At 46.9% G+C, this 27,621-nt stretch overlaps 3 protein-coding genes across 9 annotated transcripts in view; 2 read left to right on the top strand and 1 right to left on the bottom strand.

Annotated features, from left to right (window-relative positions):
- The first annotated feature begins 7 nt into the window (after nucleotides 1-7).
- Nucleotides 8-4,410, top strand: IER3IP1 (immediate early response 3 interacting protein 1). Its single transcript, XM_083575955.1, has 3 exons — nucleotides 8-285; nucleotides 3,202-3,303; nucleotides 4,053-4,410. The coding sequence occupies exons 1-3, from the start codon at nucleotides 195-197 to the stop codon at nucleotides 4,106-4,108; spliced, it is 249 nt and encodes an 82-aa protein (XP_083432081.1). The 5' UTR covers nucleotides 8-194; the 3' UTR covers nucleotides 4,109-4,410.
- A 142-nt stretch (nucleotides 4,411-4,552) lies between these two features.
- Nucleotides 4,553-23,040, top strand: HDHD2 (haloacid dehalogenase like hydrolase domain containing 2). 6 transcript variants are annotated; one of them, XM_083575911.1, is made up of 9 exons: nucleotides 7,340-7,666; nucleotides 8,574-8,643; nucleotides 9,452-9,539; nucleotides 13,033-13,141; nucleotides 14,299-14,507; nucleotides 17,841-17,925; nucleotides 19,091-19,307; nucleotides 19,410-19,473; nucleotides 21,595-23,040. In XM_083575911.1, exons 4-9 carry the CDS (start codon nucleotides 13,041-13,043, stop codon nucleotides 21,696-21,698), a joined length of 780 nt encoding a protein of 259 aa, XP_083432037.1. In that variant the 5' UTR covers nucleotides 7,340-7,666; nucleotides 8,574-8,643; nucleotides 9,452-9,539; nucleotides 13,033-13,040; the 3' UTR covers nucleotides 21,699-23,040. The 6 variants fall into 6 exon arrangements, with proteins under 6 accessions (XP_083432038.1, XP_083432036.1, XP_083432034.1 ...); XM_083575912.1 differs by lacking the exons at nucleotides 7,340-7,666; nucleotides 8,574-8,643 and adding an exon at nucleotides 4,553-5,180; XM_083575910.1 differs by lacking the exons at nucleotides 7,340-7,666; nucleotides 8,574-8,643 and adding an exon at nucleotides 4,553-5,180 and having other exon boundaries at nucleotides 9,449-9,539.
- Nucleotides 23,041-24,989: 1,949 nt separating this feature from the next.
- The window catches only part of KATNAL2 (katanin catalytic subunit A1 like 2), a 39,145-nt gene continuing 36,513 nt past the window's right edge, over nucleotides 24,990-27,621 (bottom strand). For both annotated transcript variants that reach the window (XM_083575717.1, XM_083575718.1), the window contains one exon: nucleotides 24,990-25,665. In XM_083575717.1, coding sequence (XP_083431843.1) covers nucleotides 25,526-25,665 — 140 coding nt within the window. In that variant the 3' untranslated portion in view covers nucleotides 24,990-25,525. The remainder of the gene's footprint in view (nucleotides 25,666-27,621) is intronic.

The raw sequence follows: 27,621 nt of genomic DNA, 5'->3' as shown, positions 1-27,621 counted from the left end.
CATAGGCCAATAAGAGGGGGACGACGGGAGCTGTAGTTCTGTCGGCTCGCTCAGGGTTCTTTTTACGTCCGGCGCCACGTCTCGCGCATGCGCGTGGACGGCGGCGCTCGCGCTGCCGCTGCCGCTGCATCTCCTCACCGTCCTGAGGTGAAAAAGGAAGGAAGGAGCTTCGCCCGGCCGCGTCGGCGGCAGCGATGGCGTTCACGCTGTACTCGCTGCTGCAGGCCGCGCTGCTCTTCGTCAACGCCATCGCGGTGCTGCATGAGGAGCGCTTCCTCCGCAGGAGTGAGTCGGCCAGGCCTCGTAAGGGGGGCGGGAGAGGGTGAGGGGGGTCCTGGCCTCATCCTCATCCGCAGTCTGTGGGGAGGAAGGCGGAGGGCCCGGGCCGAAGGTGGGGCTTCTGGGGCCACGTGGCATCCCTAAGACGTCGCCATGACGTTAATCATAAGGATCAGCGCCGAGTCATTCGTAGGGAGAGGCAGTGTGGAGTAGTGGTTAGAGCGCAGGGCTAGGACCTGGGAGGCACAATAAGAGCCCTGATGGATCTGGCCAGTGAGCCCTCCTACCCATCGTTCTGGCTTCACGGGGCCCGGCCAAATGCCCCCAAGACAGAGAAACCTGCGAATAGGATATATATACATATACACACACACACGCATCAATTCCAACAATCATTTAACATAGCTTCTTATCTTGCAGAATACAGTGGTACCTCGGGTTACATACGCTTCAGGTTACAGACTCCGCTAACCCAGAAATAGTGCTTCAGGTTAAGAACTTTGCTTCAGGATGAGAACAGAAATCGTGCAGTGGAGGCGCAGCGGCAGCGGGAGGCCCCATTAGCTAAAGTGGTGCTTCAGGTTAAGAATAGTTTCAGGTTGAGTACAGACCTCTGGAACGAATTAAGTACTTAACCCGAGGTACCACTGTATTTTAGACTTCCGTCAACAACCTCTGAAGATTTCCCGTTCTTTTTCACTTATTCTGCATTTTTTTATTTCTCTATTACTTTTAATCGCCCTTAACCACTAATTCTTTTCAAAATCTTCCTTGCAATATTTCACAAAGTCCTCCTTACAGAACTTCTTGCAGTCCTACTAGCGTAATCTGTTTATTACAATTGCTTTTCAAATAGTTCAGATATTTACTCCAGTCCTCTAAGAATCTCTGATCCCACAGGTTTCGAATCCTTCCTGTTAATTTAATTCTGCATAGTCCATTAATTTCATTTGCCATTCTTCTTGCGCGAATAGGATTCTTATTACTATTATTATAATTCTCCTAGTGGGGCAGCAATAAGAGAGACTTCTAGCGCATCTGTAAAGCTGAGCAGGGACTTGGTATCGTTTTTCAAAGTGGATTGAGGGAGGGTGCATGTTGAGTTTCCTGCATTGCAGGGGGTTGGACTAGATGACCCCCGGGAATTCCTTCCAGCTCATAGAATTGCAAAGTTGGAAGGGATCCCAAGGGTCATACCTTGCAACCTCCTACCATGCAGGAATCTCAGCTAAAGCATCCATGTGTGGGGATTACATGCAGGCGCTGTCTGGAGGAATTTGTAAATAATACTTGTTGTTTGAATGTTGCCAGGTAAACCCTGACAGGTAAAATATATATTCAACTATTTGTGTAAGGCATTTATTTTATTTTTTGTATCGCAAATAACATAACAGAGTCATTGGGGAGAGGGGAATCTTCTCGCTCCCCTATCCCAGTGTTTCCCAAACTTGGGTTACCATCTGAATTTGTACTACAGCTCTCATCATTGCTAGCTAGCAGGCCCAGTGGTCAGGGGTGATGGGAATTGTAGTCCAAAAACAGCTGGAGACCCAAGTTTCGGAAACCCTGCTTTATCCAGACTGTATTATGCTTTGGCACCAGAGTGGCTACAGGTGCAGCTGATGTGCTGTAGGAGCAGATGTGGATTGTCAGTATTGCCCTGGGTGCAGCATAGTTGCTCTCAGTAAGCAACTTGATAGTAGAGCTGCTACTATAGTTCACCTCACACTATAGTTATCAAGAAATGGTTCTAGCCTCCCAGTCTCAAAGGTTAATGTAAAAGCAATGCAGAAAAGTAGTGATAGTGTTGTTGTTTTTTAAAAAATGGGTATGAAATGCCATCTGTACCAAATGAGCCAGTGTAGGCTGGAGCTTTTTTAAGTTAATGATAAAGGAGGCTGAAGTGGAATGATACAGAACTTTTCACATAAAGTTCAATTACAACTTTTATTACCCTCTCCCTACAAGATCTTTTTGGCTATTTCCCGCCCCGCCTTACAGTTGTTTGAATCACTTGTCCAACTCACTCATTCTAGTTTCAGATCACCTTCATGTGGGTTTGTGGTTGCTCAGATGAAATCTAATTGTGAGTGCTGGTTTAGATCGGTGTTCCTTGTAATCTCGTTAATTGTGGTAGTGAAGCAGTAAGGAGAGGTAAGATTTGGAACAAAATCAGGAAAACTCTGAGCAAATCATTGTGGGGGCAGTACACAAAGCTGCCCACCTAGCAGTTCGAAAGCACCCCTAAGTGCAAGTAGATAAATAGGTACTGCTTTATAGCGGGAAGGTAAATGGCGTTTCCGTGTGCTGCGCTGGTGCTGGCTTGCCAGAGCAGTTTCGTCACGCTGGCCACGTGACCTGGAAGTGTCTCCGGACAGCGCTGGCCCCCGGCCTCTTAAGTGAGATGGGCGCACAACCCTAGAGTCGGACACGACTGGCCCGTACGGGCAGGGGTACCTTTACCTTACACAAAGCTGAAGTGCTTTGAAGGTTTTGCTTCATATATTTCAGCTGCGATCATTGGTTCTAATCAGTGGTGGAAATACTAGACAATCAGTTTTCTGAAATTCTGGTTTCTGGTGGTTTTGCTTCTCTCATGATGCATTAAATTTATTTCATTTATTTATTTAAACACCACTTAACTACAATAGTCTCTAAAGCGGTATACAAGAAATACAATACAAAAAAGTAAAAATCAATCAAAGCTATAAAATCAAACTGCAGTTAAAATGCCTGCTAGAATATGTATCCAGATTGAATTATAATTTCAAATGGGCTGAAACAGGTTAGAAGTCTGCTATTTATTGATATTTGGGCTTAAAATGCTTGTATTTGTAAAATACATTTTTGGTTGATATGACTGATAATTTAGATTATGTATTTGCATGTTTACTTAACAAAAATAAAATTTCTGAATTATAGTTGGCTGGGGAACAGACCAGGGAATTGGAGGATTTGGAGAAGAGCCAGGAATTAAAGGACAGTTAATGAACCTTATTCGATCTGTACGAACAGTTATGAGAGGTAAGGTGGACAAAATGTTATTTTTAGCAATATGTTGTTGTGAGTGGATTTGTTTTACTGTGTTCCGTACCCCATATACCTAGTATTACTGTGGCTTTTACACACTGATGGCTAATTTAAATTGTCCTGAGTTGCTTCATCTGGGCAGCTTCCTGTTTGGTTGCACTGGTGCAACACCAGGACAAATGATGTTGCACTAACCAGGATAAAAACCTTCACATTTAATCCTGCCTAGCTGACTAATAGAAACAGGCTGTTAACTTATTTACTAGGCTTATAAGTTATAACCATGAGAAACTAACGTGGTGGCAACACCAATGTCTCTCTACTCTGCTGTCCCTGTGTCCTGTCAATCTTACGAGCATCATTGCTTCTTTCTGATCCTGCCTCCCCTAACCTATCCACTCAGTGCTGTAGTTTCCCTGAAGCATGTGAGACTCTGACCGCAACCCCCTGCCTTCACTGCCATACCTTTTTGAGCTGAAATGGGAATGCAGGGGCATCCAAAATTAAAGTGCTTTTTCCTATAAGCAAATTTGGCCTGAGAGAATCTGGATCAGGCCTGTGGAGCCAATAAGGTTTCTACCCCTGCTTTATAAAATGCATTGCTGAAATTGTTGCTTTGTATGCTTGCATGCAGAAAATGATCTTCAATGTTTTTGTTCTTGAAGTTTATTCTCCACTTAATGCAATATTATGTTTGTCGTTAGCTGAGAAACTGTTAATACCCTTTCTGTTTTTCTTTGCAGTGCCATTAATTGGACTGAACACCGTTACAATTGTGCTGCTCTTGTTGTTTGGTTGAAGTTGGTGTCTTCAAATCAACCTGTCCAGTATCTCTAACATACAGACTGCAGACCAGTTTATTCATTAGGATTCAATTTGGCTTTGCTTTGGAAGCAACACATCTGTTTCAATAAAGACACATTTCTATTTATTGTATTCCTTAATATTCAGCCCACTTCATAACACCAGAGGATTGGAATCACTGCAATCGTGCTGTACGTATCCTGAACCAGAACCAGATTTTTTCATTTAATAGTATCAAATGTTTACAGTATGCATTGTAACATATTGTAGTAAGTACTTAAAGATTCTGTTTCTTAACTCCTCTGTTGCTCAGGGCTTATTTTTCCAATGGTGTACTTGAGATGTGCTTGTGTTTTAAGTTGACCTTTCATTCAGTTTCTGAAGAACTGAATGATGTAGACTTTGCAGATCACTAGGTCAAATATGGCCCATGGACTATATGAATGTCACAGAAATGGAAATATTGTTACTGGCACATATTAGAGGTTTTTAAATAGACTTTTGATAGTTGATCAGTAGTATATGATTTATATCTTTACACAGCAGTGACATTTTAAGCTTAACAGTTCGAAATCTGGTGACATGTTGCAACTGCTATATAGCCAAACTTAGAAGAATAAGACCTAGAAATGGAAACATGTAAAACTTCATTTGGCAAGTACAGTTTATTAGTATGTTTTACAGTGGATCTTTATCCTTTCCCAAGATTTTCATTGTAAATAGTTGTGGATACTGTGTGTAATCTGAAAGAATTTTTAAATATTGGGGGAAAGAATCTTTTTTTGAAAAAATGTGGCTGCACTTCCTTTTTTTAAGAAAAAATGTAAACAGAAATCCTCTTCAGGGGTTGTTTGAGATTAAATTCTGTTCAAAGCAGATATTACTTAAAATTCACACCATAGAAATGTGCCCAGTAAAATGCACTATTTTCCTGATTCATATATTTAAGACTCTGAATCAGGTTTTTGTTTGTCTCTCTTTTAATTGGAAGATAATCCAAGAGAAAATGGGACTGTGATCAGATCATCTACATTGGAGGGTGGGAGGCAGACAAGCAAGGGAAACTGGTGAGCAAAATGAAATAATTTCTTCTTTTTAACATCTGAGTGCTTTTAGCAATCCTCTGCATGTTTACACAAAAATAACCCTGGTGACCTTAAAACCCAACTGGCAATTGGTATTTACGCTAATAGGGAATCTGTCCATTCATTGTTACAGATACATTTCCTGAAATCTGAGTGTTTTCCAATTAGTCACAATATGTATGATGGGATTCCACCAGCTCTTGCCCATTCGAAAGATGCAGTGAAGGTTGTTGCCAAAGGAAGTAACTCCAGAATTAGTACAGTGCATAGGAAGAAAGGGATTGGTTGGTCCTGGGGAGGCAGAACTACATATATAGTTCAATCGTCAATGGTAGATGCATGCAAATCAATAAGCTTAACAATATGGAAAAACAAATTCTACCACATCTTAGTTAGTTTCAGAACTGCAGATTCTTTGAGGGCATGATCAAGCAAAAGTTATGGCACATTAAAATCCATTTATTTAAATGGGAGGGTTAAAATCATAAAAAATCTGCCCCTGAAATTAAAGGGACATAACTGTTCAATTTTGGCTGGATTACAACCGCCCGCCCCCCCAATTTTAAGTACAGTATTTGATTTTCCATTATTTTAAGCATGTCATATGGGCTGTTGTCTTTCTCTTTTTGTGATGTGAGCTGCTTTGGAACTCCATAGTAAGTCTGAAAAATGAAATTGAGTTGTGCGATATAAACGGCACAGCTTTCCACATTGGGGAAAGTTGAAGGGAGATGGCAGTCAGAAACAATTCTCATTTGTGGAAGACGGCAGGACACGAGAAAGAGCTATTTCTGCTGCACAAGAAGCTGCACAAATCATCACATTTCCTCTTAAATTGGTCTATGTCAGCAATCCTAAAGACCAGATGTGGATAACCTCTTTCCATCAGGGGCTGCCCCTTTGGTAATCTTTCAGGACTGAAAGTGGGTGGCTGGGGCTAAAAGTGGGTGGAGCTCTGAAACAAAGCTGGGATGCGAGTCCTAGCTCAGCTTTACACACTTCGAAATAGCTTGATAACAGCTCATAACTGCTGAAATACATGTCAAAATAACATTGTAAGACAAGACTGATGGCAACCTTTCTACTGATGAATAGCATGCCACGAATATAAAAACAAGATGTGTGTCCCTATTACTAAAATAACCAATAGTGATAGTTGAGGTGTATGGACTCAATCTATGCGCTGAATCTTGTGCACACACCCTTCATTAAATATTTATCCATATTACATCAATAGAGGCTTCTTAGGAGGATCTGCCTATTTTGTAAAGAGTATAGATCCTGGACCATGGTACTTTTTCGGAAATAAATAAAAAGTTTAGTTTGTGAGAAGCAATCTCTTGCTTGCAAGTATGCAGCTTTTGGAAATACTGTTTGGGGGAGGAAGCAAGATAGGGAGGAGGTAAACTTTGAAAGCCACTCACATTTGCTCTCTGCAATAAAGCTTTGGGCGCTGGCATTTGCTCCACGCACCCACACAGTGCTGTGCTTTTAGCAGCTGAATGGTAAGCAAAAGTTCAACAGGTGAACCTTAATTCCCACTTCTCTTGTACTGCCTAAGGTGAACTGCTCCTGGGTGTTAAGGTGATCCAATACAAAGCACAGACTTTCTGTACCCTTTATACGTTTTGGCTAGTCTCTGCGAGTGTTAAAAAGTGCAGCATCCCACTTTCCCCTTCGGGAAATCTGGATTGCCACAAAGACGGGCAGAAGTTCAACAGGAACGCATTTTCTGCTGAACTAGAAAGGTGGCTATAGCCTTCATCCTCATTTGCTGCTTGGTCCTTTATCTTTCGCCGCCCCGATCCAGTGCTTTCTGACATGCTGGACTCTCCCAAGTTCATTACATTAAGCCAGTTTCTGCAGACTGGCTCTGTTCCATCCGCTTGCAAGACACCGCAAAAAAAAGGGCAAAGGGTGACTATCAGAGTGCCTGTTTGCTAATGTCAAAATCTGACCGAAATGTTAAAAGCGGGAGCGTCTAGTGGGGAGACATTAACTGTGTGTTTCAGGAAAATATGTTAGGGAAGTGCGGAACTGAAACGAAACAAAGGCCCGCAGGCGTTCGTTTTAGCCACCTGCCGGGTCCTTTCTGGGTCCTTACGCAGAGAGATCTTCCGTTTTTCAAGCCCCGCCCTTCTCCACCTCTTGCGGCTGAGCCGCGTCGCTGTGGCGTCAGGTCTTTCGAACACAGGGAGGGAGCTGTGAACCCCTCTCCCCGTTTGCCGCATGGTACGGCCCAACTCCCGTGGCGACTAAGGGCGAGGGCGGTACCAACTGTGAAGCAAAAGGGGGAGGGCAAAAACTCACCCTCTCGGCTGGCAATGGACCAACCCGCGATGCGGTCCTCTTAGCTGGAAGGACAGGTCCATCTCATGAGAGAGGGAGGGAGACGTTAAAACGTTGGTAAACTCCCCTCTTCTCTCGCTGATTTCCTCACTTTGAGACGTGGGTGTGAGGCACGCCAGGTGAGGAGCGTTTTTTCCCCGAAGGTGGGGCTGGTGGTGGACAATAAATGCCCTAAATCACCTTGAATTAAAGTCTCTTGTGAGCCTAGAGCTGCCTTTGTGAGAGGAGGCTGCCTGCTGTACCTCTGGAAGAGTCGCTGTTCTGGCTTCTCCTTCCAAGCTGTGCTGGGAGTGGGGCATTTTCTGATTTTTCTCTGCATGGGTGTGTATGATTGCCTCTTTCAGTTGCTAAGGTAGCCAATGTCACACCAATTTTCCTTATTTGCTACAGAGTTGTTGTTGTTGTTTAGTCGTTTAGTCGCGTCCGACTCTTCGTGACCCCATGGACCAGAGCACGCCAGGCACTCCTGTCTTCCACTGCCTCCCGCAGTTTGGTCAAACTCATGCTGGTCGCTTCGAGAACACTGTCCAACCATCTCTTCCTCTGCCGTCCCCTTCTCCTTGTGCCCTCCATCTTTCCCAACATCAGCGTCTTTTCCAGGGAGTCTTCTCTTTTCATGAGGTGGCCAAAGTCTTGGAGCCTCAGCTTCAGGATCTGTCCTTCCAGTGAGCACTCAGGGCTGATTTCCTTCAGAATGGATAGGTTTGATCTTCTTGCAGCCCATGGGACTCTCAAGAGTCTCCTCCAGCACCATAATTCAAAAGCCTCAATTCTTCGGCGATCAGCCTGGTGCAAAACATAGGTTGTTTCACTGCAGAGTTTGGGCTGTTTTGTGTATGTGGGTGGGTGGTGTTGTGGTGGAACTAATCACTCACAGCCTTGACTTTATCACGATTGCGGGTTGGTGAGACACTTCTGCAACAAGGAGCGGATTCTGAAGTATGACATTTGCAAGACTGAAACCTCTGACCTTACTCCCATGACAAACCAATGACACTAAAAAGAAATTCTAATTTATTCTGGCAGCTGCTTGACAGTGGAATGGACTTCCTCAGAAGGTGGTGGACTCTCCTTCACTGGATGTTTTTAAGCAGAGGTTGAGTGGACATAATAATAATAATAATAATAATAATAATAATAATAATAATAATTTTTATTTATACCCAGCCCTTCCCGGTTCAGAAATCCAGGCTCAAGGTGGCTAACAACAAATTTAAAACACTTAATTGATGCAACAAAAAACAGCATAAAATGAAGTATAAAACGTGAATAACAATAAATTCAGAATTAAAAAATCAATTTAGGTGGAAGATACATCCAATAAACATTAGATGATCACCAGGGCTAGCTGGCTAAATTAGTCCTATTTGGGCCAGCGAGGAGACCAGGGGAGAATTAGCTGTGGGATCCCAGAGTGGGCAGTCTTCATAAAAAGGGGAGAGGGAGGGAAGGAAGGGGAATGAAAGATCAGGCTAAGTTCAAATTGAAAGACAGGCAGAATAGCTCTGTCTTACAGGCCTTGCGGAAGGAAGTTAAATCCTGCAGGGCCTTGGTCTCATGGGGCAGAGCATTCCACCAGGTCGGAGCCATCACTGAGAAGGCCCTGGCCCTGGTGGAGGATAATCTGACTTCCTTAGGGCCTGGGACCTGTATGATTATTCATGGACCTTAAGGTCCTCTGCGGGGCATACCAGGAGAAGTGGTCCCATAAATACGAGGGCCCTAAGCCACAAAGGGTTTTAAATGTCAAAACCTTGACATCTGTCATGGATGCTTTAGTTGAGATTCCTGCATTGCAAGGGGGCTGGACTAGATGATCCTCAGGATCCTTTCTAACTCTACAATTCTGTGATTCTATGTATAATCCTTAAACTTAATCAGCTTTTCTCTTTTTTGTACAGCAGATGTGTAACCTTGGTCCACCTGCAGATAAGTTTATATTTCTTCGATAAAAAGAGCTCTTTTGCAGGTGATAAAAAGCAGACTCTGCAGGTATGTACCTTGAAACACCTTTTAGTGGCTCGCTTTATCTCTGGGAAAGAGGAGTGCTCTTCTTTTCCGATTAGATAAAAACCTGCGATGGCACCTGGTGATCTCAAAACTGCTCGATAGGAAAGTGCTGATAAATGTTTAAAATTCCCGAAGGCTAGTCCGTGCTGGTCACGGAGTTTGCAGTCTGGAAAAAGAAATCCCAAAGCTTGTTCCTTTGGGCTGTTGAGAAAGGGGGGGGTGAGCAGTCTGGTGTAGTGGTTAGGGTGTTGGCCATAAAGCTTTCTAGATGACCTTGGTGTGAGGATAAGATACCACCATCTGCACTTACTCTTGGAAGGAAGGACGGAACAAAAGTGTAATAGAATGTAATACCAGAGGAGCCTCATTGATTCCCCTGTGATTAGAGGAACCATTCTGTCATTTGCCCTAAAGAGCTGTTTCTTCATTCTAATAGTGCTCCCCTGCATGCAGCTGTAGGAGGAAGCCAAAGATTTCTTTTTCCTAGAGGTGCCATTATCGACAGCTTGTATTGGGTTATTAATAATAATAATAATAATAATAATAATAATAATAATAAATTATTATTTATACCCCGCCCATCTGGCTGAGTTTCCCCAGCCACTCTGGGCGGCTCCCAATCAAATGTTAAAAACAGTACAGCATTAAATATTGAAAACTTCCCTGAACAGGGCTGCCTTCAGATGTCTTTTAAAGATAGGATAGCTGCTTATTTCCTTCACATCTGAAGGGAGGGTGTTCCACAGGGCAGGCGCCACCACTGAGAAGGCCCTCTGTCTGGTTCCCTGTAACCTCACTTCTCGCAATGAGGGAACCGCCAGAAGGCCCTCGGAGCTGGATCTCAGTGTCCGGGCTGAACGATGGGGGTGGAGACGCTCCTTCAGGTATACTAGACCGAGGCCGTTTAGGGCTTTAAAGGTCAGCACCAACACTTTGAATTGTGCTCGGAAACGTACTGGGAGCCAATGCAGATCTCTCAGAGCCTCTGATCATTTCCACCATGTAGCAGAGCATCCTACGATTCTCAGCTCCTTTATCACCATCAGGATCCTGCATATTTTGCTGGGTGGCAGTCCTTCTCTACGGTGGCCCCCACGTTGTGGAATGACCTCCCTTCCGAATTGTGCCCTTTTCCCAGAGGCCTTTGCGAGTGGAGGATGAGATCAGAATATTCCCCCCACCTCCCCAGTGCGTTGCCATTGCTGTTTCTGACTGCTGTTGATTTAGTTTAATTTTTGGTCCAGTAATGAGTATGTTACACATAGTTTACTTCTTGTGTTGAGCTCCTGAAGCCACATGTTTAGGGTAGGGCCATAAATGCGCATAAATGACTAGCCACTTCACACCTACTGCAGCTTAGCAATTTGCAAGAAACCGAAAAATGGGTGCGGTTTTGAAAGGTTCAGTCTGCCATCTTGATTCAAAACGGTTGTATCCAGACATTGATGCGAACCTGCTCCTTTGTCTCAGGAACCACCATGCAAAATGCACTTATGATCTCGTTAGAAGTGTCCAGACGAATAGAGAATAGGCAAGGGAACACAAGGTTCATCTAGTCCAGGCATAGGCAAACTCCGGCCCTCCAGATGTTGGGGACTACAATTCCCATCATCCCTGACCACTGGTCCTGTTAGCTAGGGGTGATGGGAATTGTAGTCCCAAACATCTGGAGGGCCGGAGTTTGCCTATGCCTGATCTGGTCTAACCCCCAGCAATGCAGGAACCTTTTGCTCAACGTAGGGCTCGAATCCACAACCCCTGCGATTAAGAAATAGCCGGCAGGCTCAAGTGATGGGTTGCATCATTATATTGTAGGTTTTGCTACATGGAAGTGGTTCCTTGAGGAGGAGAAGTCTATCACTGGCTTCTAGCCATGATGGCTGTGCTTGGTCTCCACATCTGGAGGAAGCAATGCTTCTGCATAGCAGCCACCACAAACCACAGGAGGGGAGAGGGCTCTTGTGTTATGTTCTGCTTGCTGGTTTCCCAGAAGCATTGGGCTGGCCGCTGTGAGAACAAGATGCCGGACTAGATGGGCCATTGGCCTGATCCAGCACTCTCTGCTTACCGTCTTTTTCGCTCCATAGGGTGCACTGGACTATAGGGCGCACCTAGTTTTTAGGGGGGGGGGGAATAAAGAAAAAAATTATTCCCCCCCCCCCAGCTCCAAAGAGCAAAGAAGCCAAGACAGTGAGCGGGATCCATCCCGCTGGCTGTCTTGGCTTCCTCTTTAGCTGCGCGCAACCTCTCCAGCTGGGAGAGGCTGCGCACGGCTTTGGCAGAAGCCAAGACAGCGAGCAGGATGGATCCCGCTCGCTGTCTTGGCTTTGTTTTTAGCCGCGGGGCTGGGGCGGGGGAAGCCCAAGCTTCCCCCGACCCCAGCCCCCAGAACAGGTCCAGGCTGCGCGCAACCTTGCCGCCGCTCCCGGAGCTTGCGGGGCTGGGGGCGCACTCCTAAGGCTTGCGGATAGCTGCCTGAAGCCTGGAGAGTGAGAGGGGTCAGTGCACACCGACGCCTCTCGCTCTCCAGGCTTCAGCGAAAGCAACGCGAAGCCTCCGGAGCACGGAGGGAGCACTCCCACTGCACTTCGGAGGCTACGCGTTGCTATCGCTGAAGCCAAGGACCCTGCATTCGCTCCATAGGACGCAAACACATTTCCCCTTCATTTTTGAAGGGGGAAAACTGCATCCTATAGAGTGAAAAATAGGGTACATTCTAAAGTGTGAAACATCCACATTGAGCATGATGCACCCATCTGAAACAGCCCCGCAGTTGCACAGATAAAAGGCATCTCCCCCCCCCCCCCCCGATTTCCTGTGCTTTGGGGACAGTTCCTAATATGGGCACTTTGCATTCCCTGAAGCAAGATACGGACAGCCTTCTGTCCAACACCTGCTGTGTTCAGATTGGACTCTTGGGCCCTATTGCTGGTCCTGTCGCATCGCGTGGCTCTCTCTTCCCCATCTGTGCATCTGACGCTCCACCTACGGAAACAGAACAATATTTGGCTTGGAATGCTTTGCAAAATTCTTCCAGTGAAAGGAGGGAGGCACGAGCTTAATTGCTTTTTAATTGTGTCACGCTGCTGCAGTTGGCACCGCACCTCTGTTCCATGCAGCAGGTAAAAATATAAAAACTCAAAAGACTTGAGATAAGATAGCCTGTACTTTTAAATCCAAGCTAGACGTGCCGCTTCTCTCTGGTGCGAGTATGCTTGTGGAATTTAAAAGTTGAAAAAGGTGGTTTCTGTGTGGGCAGCGAATGGGAGAAAATGCTTGTTCTATCAATTATGTATATATATATTTAATGTTGCCTCTTACTTCCCTGTCCAAAGGGGCTCGTTGAACATGCTGGGTAATGCTCTCTAAGCATTACTAGGCTTGGCACAAATGGAGCATATAACAGAGTGCCTTTTTAATTGTCCATTGTTATCTAACTCTTTGGTTGTTTAATCTTCCTTCCCTCTCCTGGCAGCGTGAAGGATGGCAGCCCGGCGTGCGCTAAAGGCAGTCCTGGTGGATCTCAGTGGAACGCTTCATATTGAAGACTCGGCTGTTCCAGGAGCCAAGGAAGCTCTTAAAAGGCAAGTTATCCCTTCCAGGCACCCCGAAAAGAACAGAAAACAAACGTGTAAAAAGGCCGTTTTCACAAAGGCTGCTTATTGGGCAAGGAAAAGTTCTTTTCCAACATCAGGGTCTTTTCCAAGGAGTCTTCTCTTCTCACGAGGTGGCCAAAGTCTTGGGAGCCTCAGCTTCAGAATCTGTCCTTCCAGTGAGCGCTCAGGGCTGATTTCACTACCCTGAGTAGTCTCAAAGCGGCTCACGTTCTCCTTTCCCTTCCTCCCCCACAACAAACACTCTGTGAGGTGAGTGGGGCTGAGAGACTTCAGAGAAGTGTGACTAGCCCAAGGTCACCCAGCAGCTGCATGTGGAGGAGCGGGGAAGCGAACCCAGTTCACCAGATTATGAGTCCACTACTCTCAACCACTACACCACACAGTTGTTTCTACAGCTCCAAATACAGTCTTGTATTTAGGCGGCTATCCCCAGGTCTGCACCCTATAGAGCAGTTGCAGCAGCAGGGGACCACTCCTCCACCACCAGTTCATGTGCCTTCCCCTAAGAGCTGCATGCATGCACGCTGGAGACTATGCCTCTGCATGCAAGCTGCCTCTGCTCTTCCCTTTTCAGTCCCTTCCTGGTTCTGGGAGACAGTGGTGCAGGAGAGGGTGGCGAAGCACCCAGCCTGACCTGCCTCTTCTTCCTACCCATCCTGCGCCCCATCTTCCAGCCTCCGACTCTTGCTTCCTGGCTGGTAAAATTCCCCATAAACCACTGCCTCCCTCTCCCGAACCAGAATCCAGCCCTCACTTTTCCTGGTGCACACTCTGCAGTGTCTTGCCAGTCCCTGGCATGCACCTGACAACATTAGAATGTCATATGTGTGAAACCAAACTTTCCCTCCTGTCCCACCCCCCATTACACTTGGACATTGGATTCAAGCTTGAGTGATCAAAAGCCATAGAGATTGGTCTCAGGTGGGATTTCTCTTTCTGTTAAACTCCAAAGATCCAGGAGTAATCTTCTTGGCACTTCCACTTGGTACCCCTCTTGTGATAATGCGCTCATGTTATCTTCTGATGAAGCTGTTCCATGAATGCGAGAACAAAAACATGTTTTTGCCGTGGTTTCCGAAAATGGCAGCGTCCTAAACTGCTTACCCTGTTTTTCATGGGTCAAGGCTGCGCAGTGCTCCTGTTTCCATCCGGTTTGTGACCAATACGACAAAGGAGTGCAAGCGAGATTTGCTGGAGAGGCTGAGGAAACTCGAGTTTGACATCAAGGAAGATGAGATCTTCACGTCTCTGACGGCAGCCAGAAATCTCTTGGAGCAGAAGCAAGTCAGGCCCCTGCTGCTTGTCGAAGACAACGCACTGCACGATTTCAAAGGTATAGTGTCCTGGCGCCAATTTGCTGGGAACTGTAGTTTGCTAAGGGACCTGGGTACCGTAGCTCTGTGAGGTCAGCACCCTTAACACTTTGACAAACTTAAAGTAAAGTGGCATTATAATGCATCCACGGTATGGTGTGATTGTGATCCTGTTGGATAAAGGTAAAGTTTATACATTTGTTGTCCACCCACTTTTGTCTCTGGCCCCGCCCACGCCTGGCATGTGGCCCCTGAAATGTTTCCCAGAATGAAATGCGGCCCTCAGACTGAATAGCGTCCCTCATCCCTGATACGTGAACAGTAGGATCTATTGACTGAGGCCAGTGAACTTAGCTCTTTATTCAAGGAAACAAACCAGGGCTCAAGCCTAGTGGTCTCAGCAACCCTTTCTAGGAGGCCTCATCCTGATGAAACCGATGCGAGGACTGAAGGTCCCTGCCTTCCCCATAGGACTGCTCCTCTCCAGGGTCTTTCCCACATAGTTGCAGGCTGTGTCTGCGCACAACCACCTCGGCTCTGCCTGTTTTATTTCTCTGCGGGTTCTAGGAGACCAGGGGGAAGGGAACTCATTGCAGCAGGAAGGGGAGACTCCCTGATGTCTTCAGCAGTCTGCCTGATATCTGCCTCTTGGCCCCCTCCTCTCCTGCCTTCACTCCTGCCTCCGATTCTGAACTGCTCTCTGCCACAGCTGCTTCCTGCTCACTAAACCCTGTCACTCATGGGTAGGCAAACTAAGGCCCAGGGGCCAGATCTGGCTCAATCACCTTCTAAATCCGGCCCGCAGACAGTCTGGGAACCAGTGTGTTTTGACATGAGTAGAATGTGTCCTTTTATTTAAAATGCATCTCTGGGTTATTTGTGGGGCCTGCCTGGTGTTTTGACATGAGTAGAATGTGTGCTTTTATTTAAAATGCATCTCTGGATTATTTGTGGGGCATAGGAATTTGTTCATTATTATTTTTCAAAATATAGTCCGGCCCACTACAAGGTCTGAGGGACAGTAGACCAACCCCCTGCTGAAAAAGGTTGCTGACCCCTGGTGTCACTTCTTCAGTCTTCTCCCTCTTCTCCCTCTGACCGTCCATCACCGTTCCACCACCACACCCCAGGCTCTGAGCCTTCTTCCCCTGGGGGTTCCCCGGCTGGTGCCCCCTCTGCATCCAGCCAGTCCATGACATTCCCCGAGTGGTTGTGTGTTGATTGCCAGGAACCGCGCGGACTTGCCCAGAGAAGCCCTTGTTTCACTGGGAGAGTCTTCTGTGTGTCCTGCGAGAGATGCACAGTCGCTTTAGGAGTTGCAGCAGACCATTACAAGACTCGAGCAGAATTAGCTTTCTATACTGCAGACTTTAATTAAAGTAGAGCACAGAAAACACGTATACTATATTCTGATCGCTTAATGGACCGTTTGCATCGTTCAGTGAAATCCGTACGACCCATAAACCCTCTATGTCCATGACGAGATGGCTTATATTGTTTGTTTGCTTTATTTAAAGCTTAATTGAGGGTTTCTTCTTCTTTTTCTCCTGCTTTTGCTGCCTGTCTAAAGCTTAATTTGGACTTCATAGTTTGGCAATGCAATAGCTCAACTCCGTCTGAAGTTCCAGATCTGTGGGGTTTCTTATGCATCTGCTTTCAGCTGTGGCGCCTGTCTTGGCAGATAGGCTCATAGCTCCTCCCCCTGTGACCCCATTCAATCCTTTGGGTGCCAATTAAAGGGTCATCTCCTACTGCAAGCTTAATTTGCTGCATGGGGGATGGAGGGTGCGGCTAAGGAGGGAAGTGTTAATCCTGCCCAGCTGCAATATGTGCAAGATCACATCCTGCCCCCCCCCCCCCCGGCAATTAGGCTTACAAAATGCTTACATGCTTCCCCTCCCAGACTCATCCCTGGACAGAACACAAGTGTGTGTCAGAGCACAGCTTGGGTACACCTCCTCTTGCATTGGCCCTGCCAGCACCAGCAGGTGGCCCCCAGAAAGCTGGCCAAGATGGAATGTGGCCCTTGCCCAACCCCCCCAAAAGTCCCTCCCCTCCGTGCTTTCGGTCAGCTCTGATGCACACTTCTGCAGGTTTTCTGCCTTGCTCTTCCCTCCATATCTAGTGGTTGGGGTTTTTTTAAACTCCGGTTTTCAGTAGTTTAAGTACGCTGAAAGATGTTTAAGCTCCTGTTAGTAACTACTATGGAATTATTCTTGGATAATCTTCATATAAGATTGCTCGCAGATGGATGAGTGTAATCCATTCTTTGGTTAATGGACCCAGATGCTCCCAGAGAAAGTTGCAAGCGAAATCCACACCAGCTTGCTTTTCAGTTTCTGCGTTTTTGTTTTGTAATAATGTTGGGGAGGGCATTGTGGGGCCATTTGAACAGCAACCGATGTCCTCCTTCCGTTAGCTTCTGCAATAGAACTTTTCTTCTTCTCCCCTTTTATGTGTCCTGCACCCTCCCCACATCTGCTCCAGAGGATTGGGGCGGCCCCCCCAAAAGAACAGATTTAAGAGGTGTGCAGCTGGAGGTGGGGGGCATTTCATTTCACAAACAGAAACCCTTGTGCTGATGGAACAAGTTAGTTGGATACCACTCATGTTCCCCATGCCCAGTTTGAACAGCTGCCATCTCTAACGCTTGTCCATTGAAGGCATTGTTCCTCTGCTATTCTGCTAAAGAGGCTTGCAGATCCATAACAGCCTCTGCCCTCAGGTCTGCAAACTACAACACATGACACAAAAGGGAGGAGGAAGCTCAGGCAACCAGTTCTTAAAGCTGCAAACCCCATTTTAAAATACAATATACTCCTATAGAGACTCCTTATACTGCGTTTAAAACCAGAACTGCATTTGGGTAGAAACTGTTTCTCAGGTGGCTAGTCCTAGTCTTTATAACCTGTGGGTTAAACCACAGAGCCTAGGACTTGCTGATCAGAAGGTTGGCGGTTCGAATCCCCGCGACGGGGTGAGCTCCTGTTGCTCGGTCCCTGCTCCTGCCAACCTAGCAGTTCAAAAGCACGTCAAAGTGCAAGTAGATAAATAGGTACCGCTCTGGCGGGAAGGTAAACGGTGTTTCCGTGCGCTGCTCTGGTTCGCCAGAAGCGGCTTAGTCATGCTGGCCACATGACCTGGAAGCTGTCTGTGGACAAACGCCGGCTCCCTCGGCCAGTAAAGCGAGATGAGCGCCGCAACCCCAGAGTCGGCCACAACTGGACCTAATGGTCAGGGGTCCCTTTACCTTTATCTTCTTCCAGAAGGCAGAAGCTCAAAGAGATCATTTCCGGGGTGCGCACTAAGTCAATGTAAGGTGAGCTATTTGGCTGTCCTCTTTTTTTTTCCAGGGATCGATACAAGCGAGCCCAACGCTGTGGTGACAGGGCTTGCTCCTGACCACTTCAATTACCAAACGATGAACAAAGCATTTCGGTAAGTCGGAACGACGTGACAAAGAGTTTCTTTATAAGAAACGACTTCCTTTAGCCCCCAACAGGCAATTAACATTTGGCACCAGCCCAGTTTCTACCTGTCACATAGCACACCTCCAGATAACTTTATGACGATACTGTCCCAAGGGTTGTTTTTATTACCAGAAGGACTACAACAGGGCTTGGTGGTACCAGGTGGAATTCCTGCATCTCCAGGGGCTTTCAGAGCACAATGAGTCACACTGTTGTCCTTCTAAGTAGGGAAGGACTTTGCTATCTGTTATGGCATTGATGGGGAAACCTGAGGCTTAGATCCTCTCCACCAGGCCCTTAGGGCTTTCCCCAGTCAACGCACCCTCCCGGGACATTTTTGCTAATAAATAATATAAAGAGAAGAGGCCCAGCCAGAGAGGACTTTGCCAAGTGCTCTCTCAGACCAGGTGGCAAGAACTTTCCCTGCCCTTCTCAAATGACAGGGCATCCTGGATTGTCCGTTAGTTAATGAATTCTGGAAACAGATTGGTATAGAAATATCGGGAATTGTGGGTAGGAAGGTGGAAATATCTAAATTAATGGTTCTTATTAGCCCGAGTAGCACCGAGTTAGAAACAAAAGAGGAATGTAAAATTGATGGTAATTGCAGCCAGACAGGTTATAGCGAGTAATTGGGAAAATGCAGAAGAGCTAGGGGTGAACCAATGGAGGGAAAAATGGAAAAATATTATAACCTTAGAATATCTAACAGTGAAGATACATAAAATGAAAGGGTTTAAGGTCAGTGAGGAGGAGGAGGAGGATTGGTTTGAGAAGATATTGAATTATTTGGGCAGGTTTGAACAATTTGGGGCAATTAAAATGTTAAAAGTTAAATAAACCTTGTGGAGGGAGGAATGTTAAGGTATATAGAATTGTATATATGGTTGTTATTTGAATATGTTATTATTGATTATGTATACCCAATGTATCAGCCACCTGCGGGGTTTCAGGGTTTGTTTTCAGTGCTTGTGTTTTGGTGGTTGGTAAAAGAATTAAAATTAACTAAAAAAAATGACAGGGCATCCCGTTGGCCAATGTGAGAACAGGTTGCTGGACTAGGTGGGCCATAGGCCTGATCCAGGAGGCTCCACTTACGTTCTTATTTCCCTCCCACCCCTTCCTTTCTCAAGACTGATCCTCGATGGCGCTCCCCTCATAGCTATACACAAAGCCAGGTATTACAAGAGGAAAGACGGGCTCGCTCTTGGCCCTGGACCTTTCGTCACGGGGCTGGAATACGCAGCCGACGTGGAGGCCACCGTGGTGGGGAAGCCCGAGCAGACGTTCTTCCTGGAAGCCTTGCGTGGTACCGGCTGCACGCCAGAGGAAGCCGTCATGATTGGCGACGTGAGTGCCTGAGCATGTTAACCCGCCTTCAAGATGGAGCCTCTTGCGGAGTGTCCAGGAACCAAGCAGGCCTAACATTTTTGTTCCCCTCTGCCTTGGCAGGACTGCAGGGATGACGTGGGAGGCGCCCAGAACGCTGGGATGCTGGGGATACTGGTGAAGACAGGTAAGCACCATCTCACCGTGCCTCTTGCTTGTCTGGGTGGAGGCCAGAGGGATGCATGCGTGTGCAGGATCTAGCCTGTTCCAGAAAGGTAAAAGTTTTAAATGGGGAGATGTAGTGTAGACACTCATCTTTGGTAGGTGCTAAGCATGTCATAGGGACGCGGGTGGCGCTGTGGGTTGAACCACAGAGCCTTGGGCTTGCCGATCAGAAGGTCGGCAGTTGAAATCCATGCGACGGGGTGAGCTCCCGTTGCTCGGTCCCTGCTCCTGCCAACCTAGCAGTTCAAAAGCATGTCAAAGTGCAAGTAGATAAATAGGTACCGCTCCGGCGGGAAGGTAAACGGCGTTTCCATGCGCTGCTCTGGTTCGCCAGAAGCGGCTCAGTCATGCTGGCCACATGACCCAGAAGCTGTACGCCGGCTCCCTCGGCCAATAAAGCGAGATGAGCGCCGCAACCCCAGAGTCGGCCACGACTGGACCTAATGGTCAGGGGTCCCTTTACCTTTATGCATGTCATAGGTTATCTTGTTATTATCCGTGTCATGGGCTATTTATTTATTTCACAAGATTTATATACCACCGGACACCTCAAATTGTTTGACCCCCCCCCAAAAAAAGTTAAAAGAACCATTTAAAACGTTCAAACAAATACCGTATTTTTCGCTCTATAAGACGCACTTTTCCCCTCCTAAAAAGTAAGGGGAGATGTGTGTGCGTCTTATGGAGCGAATGCAGGCTGCGCAGCTATCCCTGAAGCCAGAAGAGCAAGAGGGATCGGTGTGCACCGATCCCTCTTGCTCTTCTGGCTTCAGGGATAGCCACGCAAAGCCTCTTGAGCGCAGCGGGAGCACTCCTCCCTCTTCGCTCTGGAGGCTTTGCGTTGCTTTCTTGTTTCTTGTTTTCCTCCTCTAAAAACTAGGTGCGTCTTATGGTCGGGTGCGTCTTATGGAGCGAAAAATACGGTCATTAAAACCTACAATTAAGCTAAAAATCAGATTAAGACATATGACAACATTCTACATATCTGGGCAGGCTTGTCTAAACTGTTTTTAGAAGCTGCTGAAAAAAAGGGGCCTGCCTGATTTCAGTAGTCAAGGAGTTCCAAAGTGTGTGCTGCCACAAGAAAAGACGGATTCCTTACAAGTGCAGAGCAAGTATTGCGGCACCTGTAACACCACCAGTTCTGCAGAGCAAAGAGGTTGAGTGTGTTGGGATTTTTATATCTCACCAGCTGCGAGAAGCAGCACAATGGTTGTTGACATCATGTGATGTCTGGGAGCATGAGACAAGTCTCTGCTTGTTCTCAGTAACTGGAGAGTTACTTTCGCTTCTGAGTGAAGTGAGTGTCGAGTCGTACTTCTATGCTTGCTGCTCAGGAGAGCAGACACGACGGATTAAAGCTTAGCGTACAGTCTGTAAATAAAGTAGTGTGTAGACTACTGACTGTCTCTCTCTTCTGTGATGGGATACCAGAAGATGAGTGTGCTCCTCTCAGGATGTAGGGGTCGCTTATTACTGGTCTCTCTGGACTGAGGGCAATTTCCAGCCAGAGAGTGACCACTGGAGAGACGCTTCAGTGTCTTGGGAAGGTGGCACCCTTCCCGGGCGTTTTCCCAACAGAGTGGGCATAGTCGGGAATGGTTATAACGCATAGATGTTGGGAATGTGTTATGCCAATGCGAACCAGGTGGCACTGTGGGTTAAACCACAGAGCCTAGGACTTGCCGATCAGAAGGTCGGCGGTTCGAATCCCCGCGACGGAGTGAGCTCCCGTTTCTCGGTCCCAGCTCCTTCCAACCTAGCAGTTCGAAAGCACATCAAAGTGCAAGTAGATAAATAGGTACCGCTGTGGCGGGAAGGTAAACGGCGTTTCCGTGCGCTGCTCTGGTTCGCCGGAAGCGGTTTAGTCATGCTGGCCACATGACCCGGAAGCTGTCTGCGGACAAACGCCGACTCCCTCGGCCTATAGAGCGAGATGAGCGCCACAACCCCAGAGTCAGTCACGACTGGACCTAATGGCCAGGGGTCCCTTTACCTTTATAACACATAGATGTCGGGAATGTGTTATGCCAATGCGAACCAGGTGTTGAGACAGAGTGTTTTCTCTCTGCTTTTGTTACAGGGAAATACCGAGAGGGTGATGAAGGCAAAATTACTCCTCCTCCGTACTTAACTTGCGAGAGCTTTCCCCATGCTGTAGACCACATCCTCCGACATCTCCTATGAAGAAGCCTGCAAGAGTTGCACATCGCCATCACGTGCCAAAGGCTGAAACATCCGGCGGGATCCTCAGCAGAGCCCAAGCAGACTTGCTTGGGGGAGCCCTTGCTGGACCGCACCAAGCGATCACATCTGAATGCTCTCCCCAGAAGGGTAACTTCCTGTGCATAGGAATCATAGAGAAGAGTCGTAGCCTAGCCTTCACCTTGCCTGGCACGCCAGTTTTCTTGTTCTTTTCACGGCAGGGAGAGCTCAAATAGATGTCCCCCTCCCCCCTTGTCTGCTGTCTAGCGTGGCACCTTCTGCACTTTTGCAGAAAGCATAGCTCAGTTAGTCCTGCGGCATGACATTTGAACGGAAAAGGAGATAAACGCTAAGCCCAAGCCTTGTTAAAAAACAGTGAGGCATGAGTGGACTGGCCTCTCTCTTCCCTTCCTGTTCCACCCTCCTTCCTGAACTGATGCCATGAACAGGGGAATTCTCAGGTGTTGTTCCTGAGCTCTGAGTGATAAGTGTGTGTGTCAACAGTACAGTGCTGGTCAATAACTGAGTTTGCATGTTTGCCAGAGTCCAAAAGCAGCCAAGGTTTGCTGTTCACCTAAACAAAGTTTTTGATCAATACCAACATCACCAACCGCATTTAAACCACTTCATGGTAACATGTGTGTTTGTTTGTTTTTTAAAGCGACATGGTGAACGGTACCACAAGCTATCATTTACTGGAATTCTAAATTGCAAAATATCAAGGGATTTTTGTTTAGGTTACTTACCATGGCTAGCTACTTTCCTCCTCCTGATCCAATTAACTACAGCCGGGCTGCATCTTAATTAGCGATTCTTAATTTAAAGCACTCCTACCATTCATAATCATATTCATGGCTGAACTTCTGCCAGCCCATTAATAGAGGCCAGGGTTGTTTTTCAATTTTTACGCACAAATTAGAACTACCAGGGCTTTACAGATGTTTTAATTAGGTGGGGTTATTAACAGGAATGGCTTGGAAACAGAGATCTGGCCCATAATGGCTTCTATAGACCATGAATTTCTGATGTTAGACTTCAATGGGGGCCTATTAATTTGACAGTTGCAAGGTTTCATTGGGTTGGGGGAGTCCCCCACCCATTTCCTTACGGAGAGGGAAAATCCTAGGGAAACCATGGGGACAAATTCCCCACTTTTTATGGGGTTTTGTTAGTACAGCTGTAAAATGAAATTGCAATTTGAAGCAAGTCCCATCCTTCCCGCACATGCTAACAGCACCAAAATGAGCTAACTTTTGTAATGGCAGTAAATGGCTTTTCTGGACCATTTGCAAAACTAAGAATGAAGCCCTTTTTGTTTACTTTATGGTGCTCCTGAGTGTTAAATTATTAGACTGTAATTGTAGCAGCGGCTTTACTGAAAGAGCAGGTTTCTTAATGAGCTACAGCTACAATCTCTTTTGGATGGAAAAGACACCAGGACTGTAACGGAGACCGTATCTGAGTGGAAACAAGATTAGGAACGCTGATCAGAGATTCATATAACAAAAGACACAACAAAACACAACCGTTTAGGCAAAGTTAACTGCCGATTTCAAGAAGCAGCGTTAAGCACATGTGTAAATCTTTCCTTCACTCTGGCAGGATCCAACCCTAATTGTTGTTTCTTAAATGGAAAATGCTGCCCTGATGAGACCAAGCCCCTCCAGACCAAAAGTGGGCTATAAATATGGTAACAGCAAAACCTAAAACAATCGTCTTAAAAAAACCACTGGCCCGAATCCAGCGAGACTTGCACACAGGCAAGTAGGGTTAGGACTACAACCCAAATTCCATTGAAATTAACTAGTTAGTTAGAACTGACAAATCTCACTGTTTGCTGTGGGATATACATGCCAATCTTATGAACATTTACCCAGAAGTTAGTCCATGTGCCATGGAGCTTACTTCTGATTAACAGTGCACAGGACTGCAGCTGTACTCAAAGCTAACTTTAGCTAGCTCATTAAAAACACTATCTGTGGTCCCAGTTTGAAAGACTGAGATAGAGTCCTGTGTTATCTTCTTTTATAGTCAGAACTATAAGGTCAGAACCCCCATTGTTCAGCCCGGACACTGAGGTCCAGCTCCAAGGAAGTGAGGTTACAGGGAACCAGGCAGAGGGCCTTCTTGGTAGTGGCGCCTGTCCTGTGGAACGCCCTCCCATCAGATGTCAAGGCAATAAGCAACTATCACGAACCATCGTGTGTGTGTGTGTGTGCTATGCAGAAATCGCAATGTGGCAAAACCTGTGAAGCTAGCCAATGCTTTTCTCGATTCTTGCAGCCCCCGTTAACTCTGCTGGTTCAGCTCTCCTCTGCTTCATGCAAGGGGCCATGAATCACAAGAGCAGGCGCCAGCAAAAATAACGTGGGGAAAACCATGTAGCCAGCCAATGCCTATACATAGCTCCATCCTTATTTCAGACATCGTGATATACAGTGGTACCTCGTGTTACGTACCGTCCCCCTTACGAATGCTTCAGGTTACGCGTTCTGCCAACCCGGAAGTAGATGCCCCTTGTTGCAAACTTTGCCCCAGGATGCGAGCGGAAGTCGCGCTCCGGCGGCGCGGCAGCAGCAGTGGGAGGCACCATTAGCAAAAGCGCGCCTCATGTTACGAGCGGTTTCCGGTTACGAACAGACCTCCAGAACAGATTAAGTTCGTAACCGGAGGTACCACTTTACTGGTATATTGCAACGTTTAGCTGGTTGATATATCACGATGCTGAAAGCCAGATATTGCCCAGCCCTAGTTATCATCCATAAATTTGCTGCTGCTGCTGTTATTACCCATGCTTCATCAGCAGGTCCCCAGGGAAGGTTACAACAATTTAAAATCCCAAATTAAAACAGTTCCAGTCGCATCAGTTTAGTGGTTCCACAGCCTAGGGGCAATTTGACACGAAGGCCCTATGTCTAGCTTTAGAAGATCATATGATGTAAAGGAGAGAGACATGAATAGGGGAAGCCTCTGAGTCTCCCACTGAAGCCAAATCCATGGCCCTGGTATCCTCTTCTGAGGAAGAAGCACCTTTTGCGAGAGCAACTTGTCAACTTTCATAGGAAAGCAGCCTGCAGGACAGGGTTAAGCACCCCTCCCCACTGCTGCGTCTCCCACAGCTGCAATGTTCAAAAACTGTTGGGAGGTTATCCAGCTCTAAGGCTGCGTCATGTTTGGCCCCAAGACACAAGTGATCCCTTCACTTACGGGGAAATAATCTTTGAAAAGTCTACCTTAGATTCTCAATAAACTCAGGCAAGGGGTGAAATGGGATCCCAGAATGCATCCCTCAAAGAGGACCAGAAGTTTATTCTTCATTGTTGCAAGTCCTGCTCAACACCTGCTGCTTTTAATACAAGGATCCCTGAGAAGTCCAACTAACCACCACCTCTTCTGGTATTGCAAATATTGTCCTTGTTCCTCTGAAGAGGGGAGCGCCAGCAGCAAAATACTTGTGGTGTCAGTGTGCGGTGGATCCCAAGTGTCAGCAGGGAGGTGTGTATGTCTGGCGGTGGATGTAAGAGGATATTACAATTAATTGGATTTCAGGCATAAAATACAGTGCAAAAATGTTTCCCGTTGCCTATTAGTAAAGGCAGGAGAGTTGAGAGGCTCAACAGCAAACAACTGGCAAGCCCCTCTCAGTTCTTAAAAATAAAAAATAAGTGTGCACCTTTGAGAATGGATTGTTCTGTTTCTCTTAGAAAGGAAAAATAATATCTGTTTTAATGTTAAGTATTCAGTCTCTGGCTCCCAGAAATTTGTTGGGATCTGGATGGTTGAAATCTTGACTTGCCGGGTGGTGGAGTTCAGACGGACTCAAATTCTTTTTGCCACTCGGTGTACTTTTGGCTCAAGTTCTTAGCAGAGGGCTTCGTGTGAGTGATCACATCCAGGAAGTCTTCGGTGGTGACTGTGTCCAGTTCAATTACAGGTAAGCTCCCGCTGTCTGCGGAAAGAAGAGCATGGACCAAAACACACACACCCCATTTGTTCATGTTATTGTCCCAGCCGCCCTGTTGATGGCATATACATTGACAAAAGAAGAATGGGTGTAAATACTACTCAAGTCTCCCCTTGAATATGGAAGAAGCTGCGGGAGGTGGGGGATAGAGTTGGTCAGATGACGGGCTTGAGGGGGAATGTACCGTATTTTTCACTCTATAAGACGCACCAGACCATAAGACACACCTAGTTTTTGGAAGAGGAAAACGGGGAGGGGGGCGGGATTCTGAATCCCAGAAGCCAGGACAGCCAGCGGGATTCTTGCTTAGCCACGCACAGCCTCTCCCCAGCAATGGGAGCCTTCATCCCCTGCCCGGGAGAGACTGCTCCCCCAAGAGCCGTGCTCCCTTTAAAGAGCGTGTGGAGTTTGTGTGCGGCTCTTGGGGGCCCTTCTCCCTCCTCGGGGAAAAGCCCCCAAGAGCTGCACACACGCTCCACACGCTCTTTAAAGGGAGCGCTGAGCAGAGCCTCCCGCCTGCATTTGCTCCATAAGACGCACACACATTTCCCCTTACTTTTGGGGAGGGGAAAAGTGCGTCTTATAGTGCGAAAAATACGGTAATACCTCGTCCTTATTCTGTGAGGGTGGGGTTTGTTGAAGGCACGTGGGGAGAGGTGACAACACCTCTTTAGCAGCAAAAGGGAACAAGGGAGAAGGAAGTGGGGAAGTCCCCAGGAAAGTGGCTGGGCAGAGAGAGATGAGGTATCTAAAAAATTCCTAGCTATCAAGGCGAGAAGCAGCACTTCTGACGACTTAGTTGGATGCAACAGAGACTATCAATCCTATCTCCTCGACACTGAATGGGTGTTGAAAGTTTTAAAATGGTGCCAGCTTGACTAAATAAAATGTCTGCAAAAAGGCTTCTAGAAAAAATTATTCCGCTGCCCAGGTGAGGTGGAGAAGAGATATCGCTATTTATTTTGGGCTCTACTGGCAAAACAGCCTTGGGCTCTTGAAACTTCCTGATGAGTAATTGGGAGGGAGGGAGGTGGGACATAGAGATGACCATGTCCTGGCTGAATACTCCTAGAAAGGGTCTGGTGCTTCCTCGTTCACTTTTAAATTCATAAATGGTAGGATATGGGCAGAGCATTTTCAGTAAAAGAAGACAGTGAACTGGCCCGTTTCCCTTTCAACTCTGCTTGCTTGGAACATGAGAGCCTGGCTATCTGTAATGAAGACTCTTGAGGTTTCTCCAGGACAGCAGTGAAACTTCCCTCTGAGGTATCAGGCCATCATATCAAAAGTTGTGATTTTTTAGGGGTGCTTCATAACAGGAAATAGAACGCCCTGACTGCAGTTCGTCGCTGGAAGATAGCTAGTGCACAGCACTCTGCAACAGCAGGCGACTGCCTGTGCAGCTTGAACACTCAGAAAACTTATTTACAGTGGTACCTCGAGATACGAATGGGATCCATTCTGGAGCCCCGTTCGCATCCTGAATAGAATGCAAGACGCGACTGCACATGCGCAGGTTGCATTTTGCCGCTTCCGCACATGACATTTTGAGTGCGCATGTGCGAGCAGCGAAACCTGGAAGTAACGCGCTCTGTTACTTCCGGGTTGCTGCAGAGAGCAACACGAAAGCGCTCAACCTAAAGCACATTCAACCCGCGGTATGAATGTACTTACTTGTTTTTATTAAATTTCCCTACTGCCCATTTGAGGGCCACAGGACAGTTTACAATATCGTTGGCATCCATTTGTCTCGAGAGACAATGGAGTTGCACTCCCAGGGGTGGAAACAAACTGCTGTGTTAGCAGCACTGAAGTGACCTCCCTGGGATGAAAAGCCTGGGCAGTGACAAGACCGCCCCCCCCTCGGCCTTCCAGATGTGGTCCAAAGGAAAGCAGAGCAAGACATCTGGCACCAGCTTGGCTGCAGGAGTTGCTGGAAGG

This window comes from Podarcis filfolensis (assembly GCF_964270895.1).
Source record: "Podarcis filfolensis genome assembly, chromosome: 11".
Classification (NCBI taxonomy): Eukaryota; Metazoa; Chordata; class Lepidosauria; order Squamata; family Lacertidae; genus Podarcis; species Podarcis filfolensis.
This window is presented reverse-complemented; position numbering and strand designations above follow the sequence as displayed.